Below are 9,674 nucleotides of genomic sequence, written 5' to 3'. Positions count from 1 at the left end.
TGGATGGATGGATGGATGGATGGATGGATGGATGGATGGATGGATGGATGGATGAAAAAGCATTTATTAAGTGCAAAGCACTGAGGATACAAATAGAAGAGTAAAACGGTCTGCTGCCACAGAGCTCATATTTATATAGGAGGTTTCCTTTGCAAATCAAATGGAAAGATTCTATAGTCCTCAGGGTTCAATGGTAAAGCAGATTGTGACACATTGACCTTAGTGTTATCCCACTGAAAATCATGTCACTTTCTGGTGTTAAACCACTGGATAGAGCCAAGGACTCTGTGGTGGTAAGCATTTTCTCTTTTGAGTGTTTCAGAGCTATGGCTACAGGACCTGGCCTAAAAGTAGTGTTTATTCCCAGGGCTCTGGAATTCAGGGGCCTGGGTTTTCTCCCTCCAGATCTGAAGGAAAGTGGTGGTCCAAGTCGGAGTAGTGGTTTGATTTCATCTCTCTCAGTATACCCTGTTACTTCAGGTAGATAAGTCAATCCTCCTCAGGGCCTCAGTTTCCTAATACATGAAAGAAGTGGGTTAGATTAAATGACCTAAGATTGATTCTACTTCTAAATTTGTGATAGCTATATAGACTATAATGATTCCAATTCTGTAGAGATCTTCCAGAAATCTGGCTTCTCTGAACCTAAATTCCTTAAGGGCAGACTGTTTATTTTTATAAATTTAGGTTCATAGAACTAGGGTTAGAAGGAATCACAAGAATCCCATCTAGGCCAGTTCCTTCATTTTAAAGATGAGAAACTAATGCCCAGAAAGTAAGTGAGTTGCTAAAGGTCATACAGGTAGGGGGGTGGCAGAGGGGAATATTCCCCAGCAGAGTGCCTTGCCCATAGTATGTGCTTTATAAATGTTGAATTGAATTATTGTACTTGGAGTAGTGACCTACCTGAGAGCTGAGAGTTTTTGCTTTAGCGGTCTCAACAAGACTTAAGAATCCAAAGAGTCCAGAAGGCTTGAATTGGTAAAAACTCAGCAGAATTTGACTAGAGTTATTTACCTAGCTTTACCAGAGACCCCTTGGACTCCTTTAAAAGCCATATGTATATATCCCCAATTCAGTTAAATCCTCTGAGCTTTGAGGATGTACCTAGAATTGTAAATTAGGCATTAGGTTAAAGGTTAATTAATTTTGCCTCTCATTTTTTCTGGAAAAATGCATCCATGTAACAAATAGCAAGCTATAGTCAAAAGCACAGGATGATGGAGTAGCTTATGCTGTGTAGCTGTGGCCATCTGCAGCTCCAAATAAATGCATCTTGCCTCCACATTTCAGGAGTGCTGTTTAGTTCTATGAACAAAGAACATGGAAATTTTTCCTTAGAGGAGCTGAGGTAGATGAGAAGTATATCCTCAGCAAAATATTGCATTGATTCCCTAAAGGCGATAACCACTGGGTTGGTCACATGGCTGTCACTTTCACTCTGGTTTTGTTTCCTCAACAGATGTTTGGTCTCAGAATACTACAGCTTCAGTGCATGGCATTATATTTGAGGTTGAAGTACCTTTCCCTATCCCTCAGCCTGATGGGTGTAAGTGCGGCATTAACTGTCCCATTGAAAAAGGCAAGACCTATAACTACTTGAACAAACTGCCAGTGAAGAAGGAATACCCCAGTGTAAGTGACATTCCTGTCCTTAGAGATCTATCCTTTTAGGATAGTGGGTAGGTTTCTTATGTGTATATATAGTAATGCTGTAGCAAGACCCTGAAGAAGGAAGAACTTTTCTGATACTTAGTAAAAGTGGTGATGGGTATAAGCAAGTTCTCATTTGTCCATTTACACAATATCCTAGGGAGTAGGCTGAGCCGAATGATACTTCCGTGTTTTTGTCTTTATGGAGAATTCTCTCTGCTGCTGAAACTCATAAGCCCTCTACAACTTGGTAGTTGGTTTTTAATAATTGCTGTGATCAAAACATTCATCACCCTGCCCCAACATAGTGATGAACTTCTCTGAGCTTACCTGGCTTGGTCCTCAGATACCCTCCCTCCACATGGCCCTTGGGGTACAAACGTCACTCCATAAGCCAAGATTGTGCTTTTAATTTCTATATAAATCCGCAAACTTTATTCTGTGTTATGGGCACAAATTGCACCCCAATCCAACCCCAGTATATGCCATTGGTCATATACCAACCAGTCCAACACCATTGCCCTTTTTGAAAAAGCACATCCTCTCCTGATAGTGAGTTTTGCGCCTTTGTACACAGATGCTTGATTCAAAAATGTAAGGGTCAGGGCAGATAGGCTGTGTTGTTCCTATGGAATCGACTTCCTGTTTATTTGGGGCAGATGGGTGGTGCAGTGTATAGAGCACTGGGCCTAGAGTCGAGAAGAGCTATGTTCAAATCCTGCCCTAGACACTTAATAGCTTGTGACCCTGGGCAAGCCACATGACCAATCGATTACCTCGGTTTCTTGATCTGTAAAATGAGAGGGATGATAATAGCACCTTCCAGGGTTGTTGTGAGGATCAGATGAGATACTTTAAAAGTCCTTAGCCCAGTACCTGGCACATAGTGCTGTATAAAGTGTTTGCCATCATCATCATGCTCATCCTCATCCTCGTGTCCAAAGTGGGAGAGGAACAAAGGGACATGGGGACCACTGGAAGGGGTTGAGTTGGTCACCATTTCATCTTCCCTTATCCTATTCTTTTCTCTAGATGAAGTTGGTGGTGGAGTGGAAGCTTTTGGATGACAAGTTAAATCTTCTGTTTTGCTGGAAGATCCCAGTAGAAATTGTGTAAGCTGACGAGCTACACTTCACCAATGTTTGTCTCAGGATGAGGGGGGCTGAGGGTGGGGAGTTGGGTTATTGGGAAAGGTTGAAACCTGAAACAAGCTCAGTGCCATAAGAAGGGGATTTCCAGTGTGCTGCTCTTACATCCAGACCCCTGCAAGATCAAGAACTGTGCAGTTACACCATGTGAGCCCAGAGAGTGCAAGTGTGGACTGTTGTCAGCATTCCCTGCAGTTGACATGGGGAAGGGCCCAAGAGGAGGTTAACCTCAGGGATGGGTGTTTTAGGATATCTAGGAAGTTGGCTTTGGGTCATGGGACTCAGCTCCAGACTGTGGTGATGCAGGGTGGGCTATTAAATCTAAGCTTTTCAACCTAAGTGCCTCATTGTGAGTCTAACATTCCTGTCTAACATCTTGTGTGACCATTCCCTGACCCCAGTTCCTACATCTGTCAGTACTTGAGTGTCATCAGCCTCCTACCAAAATGCTCAGTTGCCAGGAGTTCTGGATGGATGGGTGGCTATTGGTCTTAGTTTGTGTCAGATGTTTCTGCTTTAATTCTGCCTTGTGTGGCTTTTACTGAACAAACATGATTTTTTTTTTGCACTAGTTTGTGGTGAATACACAGTAGCACATATCAGCTGAATCTGTCTTTTTTAAACCTCATTAACTTGCAAATTCTTAATGTACCTGGAAATTCCTTTGAATAAAGTCTTTATGAATCTTGCCTCTTCTGTTTAGGATCTTACCAGCTGCTGCTTTTCAGATAAAATGCCATCTGGAGGCTCTGGTTGCACAGGGGTCATAGAGGAAAGCTTAAAACCTCCAGGGAAAGATAACTAGGATGGTCAATGACTTTTGAGAATGTGCCATATAAAGACTGAATGGGAACAATGGGATTTTTTGCTAGAAAACTGGGGGGACATGATAACCGGCTTTAAATTTTTGAAGTACTATTTTGTGTAAGAGATTAGACCAGGATTGGAGAACCTGTGCCCTTGAGGCCACATGTGGCCTTCTAGGTCCTTGTATGTGACCTTTTGACTGAGTGCAAGTTTTACAGAACAAATCCTTTTATTAAGGGGATTTGTTCTGTGAAGTTTGGATTCAGCCAAAGGGCTGCATTTGAGGACCTAGAGGGCCACATGTGGCCTCAAGGCCACAGGTTTTCCACCCCTGGATTAGATTTTACCTGTTCAGCCTTAGAGGGAAAAACCAATGGCAGTGGGTTTAAGTTGAAAAGATAGATAACACGCAAGTAAGTATCTGAGGCTGGATTTGAATTCTGGTCTTCCTGACTCCAGGGCCAGAGTTTTATCCTGTGCCACTAGCTTCCTCAAAAGTACTCAAGAAATACTCTAGGAGTCATTATCCTTTCTTTCCAAATGAGGAAATTGAGCCTACTTACTATCTCTCAGGCTCTGATAAATGCGGGGGAAGCAGAGAAAAGCAAATTCATCTGCTCTCAAGGAGCTCACAGCATGATGGGGGAGACACCTAGCAAACTGATGCACCAACAAGCTATATGCAGGATAAGTAGGCAATAACTAACAGAGGGAAGGGAATTGAGACATAGAAAAAGGCTTCCTGCAGAAAGTGGCATTTTAGTTGGGGCTTGAAAGAAGCCAGGAAAGCCAAAAAGCAGAAATGAGAAAATATCCCAGATACAGGGGGACAGCCAGAGAAAATATGCAGTTAGGCCGTGGTGTGCCTTGTTAAAGAAAGACTGTTATTAGGTCAAAAGAATGTCGGGGGAGGGGAATGCAGAATAGTAAGATGGAAGAGGCCTAGCCTGTCATTTGGAATTTAACCAGAATAATCCTAACTGGTTATATCAGTGCTTGTAAAGGAAATTTCATTGGCCCTCTTCCTTTATTATCAGTGATTCCCTGCCTTTGGTTTTAGATGCCCTATATGAGATTCCAGTTAAGACCACAAGGGGACAGCAGCATATCAAGAGTAGAGTTCCAACAGTCCTGAGGTTTAGAAACAGAAGAGGGTCTTTACCAGGAATTCCTTCAACCACTTACCTGATTAAAGGAAATTTTTTTTTTTGGAGGGGGCCGAGCAGGCAGTTGGGGGTAAGTGACTTGCCCAAACTTAAACACGTAAGTGTTAAGTGCCTGAGGTGGATTTGAACTCAGGTCCTCCTGACTCCCAGGGCTGGTGCTCTATTCACTACACTACCTAGCCGCCCCAAAGGAGAACTTTTGATGATATTGGTTCTATTCTCTCTTCCTACTATGGCTGTACTGTCACATGATAGATGCCAACATTATATTCCATCTGAAAATGAAGCCAGAAAACCAGTTCCAAATTCCATTCAGTATCCAAGTTCAGAGGATAAAGGCTCAGAGCAGAATGTTAAGTCTTTGGAAGACCGAGCCATCAGACTACTCTAAAGGAAGGATAGTCACAGTGACACCATCTTAGGAGAAACCCCCAGCATTTTTGATATGTTTCCTTCTATGAAATTCTGGATCTTTGGTTAAACCCCATGAATCTGCCAGATTATTCTGTTTTTTGCCTTCTTCCTGTACACAAGGGGATCTTTGTGTCATTTTTTTCCCCCTTTGAGGTCAAGGCTGTCACTTTGTACTCCTTACTCCTTTGTTGGTCTTTTTCTCCACTTCTACTCTCAATAGAAAGGGAATAGAAGGAAGTTAGTAATCACTTATTGAGAGTCTACTATGTGCTAGGCACTGTGCTAAGCACTTGGAATATTGAGGTGCAGAAGATGCCCTTTTTTCTTTTTGGAGGGGGGAGGGCAGGGCAATTGGGGTTAAATGACTTGCCCAAGGTCACAGGCTAGTAATGTTAAGTGCCTGAGGTGGATGTGAACTCTGGTCCTCCTGACCCCAGGGCCAGTGCTCTATTCACTGCACCACCTAGCAGCCCTGAAGATTCCCTTTCTCAGATTACAATCTTATTTGGGGGAAGCAACATAAAAGGAAGTTGAAAAGTAGGGAGGAAATGTGTGTGGGGCTTGAGCTCATGATAAAGGAGTCCAGAGAAATACAGGCAGGTTGGAAATGAAGGGATGCCCACCTTTCAGAGGTTCTGGAAGGAGCTCTCTGTATCCACCCTCTTCATTCAGAGGGAGGGATCCCAGAGCCAGAGGCTACCAGTGAAGAAAGATTCAATTAATGATTCTGGAAAGTAGGTCAAGTGCATTCAAGAAGAAGAGTGCTTGTGTAATACAATACAAAGACTATTGGTTTTAGAGTCAGAAGATGTGGGTTCAAATCCTGCCTTTGGTACTAAGTAGCTGGGTGTAGTGTGTCTTTTGGGTAAGTAATCCAAACTACCTTGGGCTTCCATTTCCCTATTTCTAAAATGAAAGCGTTGGGCTAGATGGCCTCTGAATTTCCTTCCTCATGATTCTGTGCTCTTGACTGTTTCCTAACTTTCCTAGGCTATTTACTGTGAGGCAAGCTGCAATGAGCTAGGGGAGGATCCAAGGGTAAGATTTGTCAGAAAGGTCTCACTCTGAACAGAAAGTTTATTGAAACCCCTCTGAGTCATTGAAGCAGTAAGAAACCCAGACTCTTGCTCTGTTTGGATTTAAAAAAAAGGTCAAGCTCTTTCTGAGTCAGAGTTGCTCATTCTCTGCTTCTGTACCAAGCCACAGAGGGCAGGCTTCTTAGACACAGTTATTTTTCTCCCTGCCACACAAATCTCATCCCAAAAGAAAGCAAGACCTCCCCTGTTTCCAAAGAAAATAAACTGAACCATCCCCTCCCCCTCTTCCCTGAAGTGTCTGAGATGTATATAGGCAGAGAATATGATGGAGCATGTTTTCTATCTGCAATTTGAAAGATGGACACCAGATGCAAGAAACAGGAGATTCTGGCCTGAGGCTGAGTTGATGATCATGATTCAGGTAATTGTTTTATTTTTACAGGGTCATTGTAAATAGTAGTAGTAGTAGTAGTAATTGTAATGATAATTGACATCAATTTGAAGTTTGCAAAGCAATTTACATATGTGATATTATTAGAGGCTCACAACAACTCTGAAAAGTACTACATTTATTATCATTAGCCACATTTTACAGACTTCCTGGTTAAATGATTTGCCCATGGTCATCCAACTAGTAGTTGTATGAAATGGAATTCAAACCCCTTCCTTCTTGATTCCAAGTCCAGCACTGTATCTTCAATGCACTTCAAAATAGTAACTGATGTTTATATTTTGCTTCAGAGTTTGCAGAGTACTTTACATATAGCAATGAATTTGAGTCTTGTAACAGCCCTGTGAGGTAGGTATAACAGACATGATTAACCTTATTTTACAGGAAACAGATTCAAACATTAAGTGACTAGTGCCAACACAGTATTTATAGCACTGATGGTGATTATGAATGTGCCAGCGTAGTTCTGAATCACAAAATATAACACTCCGTATAGAAAACAGAAGCAAAACATTTATTCAGACACCAGAAATCCAAATCCCAGCACCAGAAAACCGAATCCATCATAGCAATAAAGAAGTTAATACACCATAACACAGCAGGGAGCAACACCATACCTAACTGTCTCCTTGCCTGGGACCTCTCCTCCCTACTTTCTAGCTGCTTTGACTTTGGACTCTGTCCACCCCTTCAGCAAACTCCTCCCACCACAGGCTCCATGTGTTTACATTCAGCCTATTAAGGGACAGGGAAAATCTTCAAATTCCCAGTACCATTACAGTGACTTAGTGTGTTCTTATAGCTAGTCAGCATCAGAATCCAAGTTTGAACCTAGGTCTTCTTCACTCCAAAATCAGTTAACTCACTAACTCTAGCTGGCCCCAGATCACTAAATTAGATTATGTTTCTATCCCATCCAGCAGTCCTCCTCAGTCATTTTGGTAGCCCCCACTTCCACTTTTTGCTCTAGGCTTAGTGATCAAAATCTAGTAATTGTATTTCTTTTTTTTTTCTTTTTGGAGGGGGGAAGGTAGGGAAATTGGGGTTAAGTGACTTGCCCAAGGTCACAGGCTAGTTTTTTGTGTTAAGTGTCTGAGGCTGAATTTGAACTCAGGTCCTCCTGACTCCAGGGCCGGTGCTCTATTCACTACACATAGCTGTCCAATAGTATTTCTTAAAGGGAAAAAAAAAACTCAGAAAAATTGATACAATGAAAAAGTCAGAAAACGTATGAAATGTGTAATACCTATGGACCTCACACCTTCATGAAGGGGAGGGTTGGGGGTGTTTTCTCCTACCTTTTCATTCAAGTCATACTTGATTTTTATAATTTTTGTTATATTCACTTTTAATTTTTGATGTGTAGTTGCTCTTCCATTTACATTGTTGTCATTATATATATTGTTTTCTTGGTTCTGCTTACTTCACTTTTTTTTATCAGTTTATGTTGATGTTTCCATGTTTCTCTATATTCATCACCCTCATAATCCATTACATTTGTGTGCTATAATTTGTTTAGCTATTCCTCATTGTTGGGCATCTACTTTGTTTCCAATTCTTAGCTATCACAAGAAGTGCTGTTAATAAATATTTTGGTGTATATGGGGACTTTCTTCTTATCAGTGGCTTTCTTGGGGTACAAGCCCAGTAAGTGGAAACTTGGGTTCAAAAGCTATGAACACTTTAGTTACTTTATTTACATAATTCCAAATTGGTTTTCAAAATGATTGTACCATTTCATAGCTGCACCAACAATGTATTAGTGTGCTTATCTTTCCACAACTCTTCCAACATTGAGTATTACCATTTTTTGTCATTTTTGCTATTTTGCAGGGTGTGAGGTAAAACTTCAGGGTTATATTGATTTGCTTTTCTCTTATTAGTGATTTGGAAAGTGGTTGTAAATACTTTGCAGCTCTTTTGAGTACAAAGGACCATTTATCTATTATGTATACACATTATATATAAAATGTCTTATATATGTATTAATTATATATCATGTCGGCTAAGATGACAAAACAGGAAAATGACAAATGCCGGAGAGGATGTGGGCAAATTGGAACACTAATGCATTGCTGGTGGAGTTGTGAACTGATCCAGCCTTTCTGGAGAGCAATCTGGAATTATGCCCAAAGGGCTATAAATACTTTCATATCCTTTGACCCAGCAATACCACTCCTAGGGTTATCATAGAAGTGGGAGGAAGACCCATATGTACAAAAATGTTTATAGTAGCTCTTGTGGTGGCAAAGAATTGGAAATTAAGGGGGTGCCCATCAATTGGGGAATGGCTGAACAAGTTGTGGTATATGCGTGTTATGGAATACTATTGTGCTATAAGAAATGAGGAGCAGATGGTCTTCATATTTACCTGGAGAGGCTTATACAAACTGATGCTGAGTGAGAAGAGTAGAACCAGGAGAAATTTGTACACAATTACAGACACAACGTATGTGTGATGATGTAATAAGAATGTAAATTTTGAAGATCTTCCCTGCCCCTAGGCTAATGTGCACCTGAAGCCTGGGGTGGGAGGCTTGTTTTTCAGTAGATACTTCTTGATTGGCCAGTGAGTCAATAAGGTTGTTACATTCTCTGAGCCAGGAGAAGGCTATATAAGCCCTGATGTGTAGCTTTATTTGGGGACTCACTTTGAGAAGTGTTCTGTGATTTGATCTGAATTCTGGGAAGCCGTTCTTGAGAGTCCCCCGGCTTTGAAAAACCCAGAATGTGGAAACCCAGATGTTGACTGGGTATGGATGTAATGGTTGGACAGTTTGGAAATCTGTCTACTTGATGTTTCTGTCTTGATAATTATGCCTGTATACTTTGAGATTCAGGATGCTGACCTTTTCTCCTGAATAAGGTAAATGATATATGTCTGACTGATTAAAGTAAGCTTGTTAACCCATTTTGAGTTGCTTTCCTTTAGCAAAGCAGATCCAAGAACCTGTGGTAGCTGCAAACCCTGAGGACGCTTGGGGTGCTTGCTGCTACA

The 9,674-nt window shown here is 41.4% G+C and overlaps 1 protein-coding gene across 1 annotated transcript in view; it reads left to right on the top strand.

Annotated features, from left to right (window-relative positions):
- Nucleotides 1-3,492, top strand: part of NPC2 (NPC intracellular cholesterol transporter 2) — a 14,089-nt gene extending 10,597 nt beyond the window's left edge. Inside the window, exons 3-4 of the mRNA XM_069092219.1 lie at nucleotides 1,463-1,635; nucleotides 2,686-3,492. Coding sequence (XP_068948320.1) covers nucleotides 1,463-1,635; nucleotides 2,686-2,769 — 257 coding nt within the window. The 3' untranslated portion in view covers nucleotides 2,770-3,492. The remainder of the gene's footprint in view (nucleotides 1-1,462; nucleotides 1,636-2,685) is intronic.
- Nucleotides 3,493-9,674: the final 6,182 nt, after the last annotated feature.

The sequence above is a fragment of the Petaurus breviceps genome, unplaced genomic scaffold (genome assembly GCF_028583685.1).
Source record: "Petaurus breviceps papuanus isolate PSGF00001 unplaced genomic scaffold, PetGlider_PUasm1.0 189, whole genome shotgun sequence".
Taxonomy (NCBI): domain Eukaryota; kingdom Metazoa; phylum Chordata; class Mammalia; order Diprotodontia; family Petauridae; genus Petaurus; species Petaurus breviceps.
The sequence above is the reverse complement of the archived record's forward strand: the minus strand, read 5'-3'. Positions and strand labels throughout refer to the sequence as shown.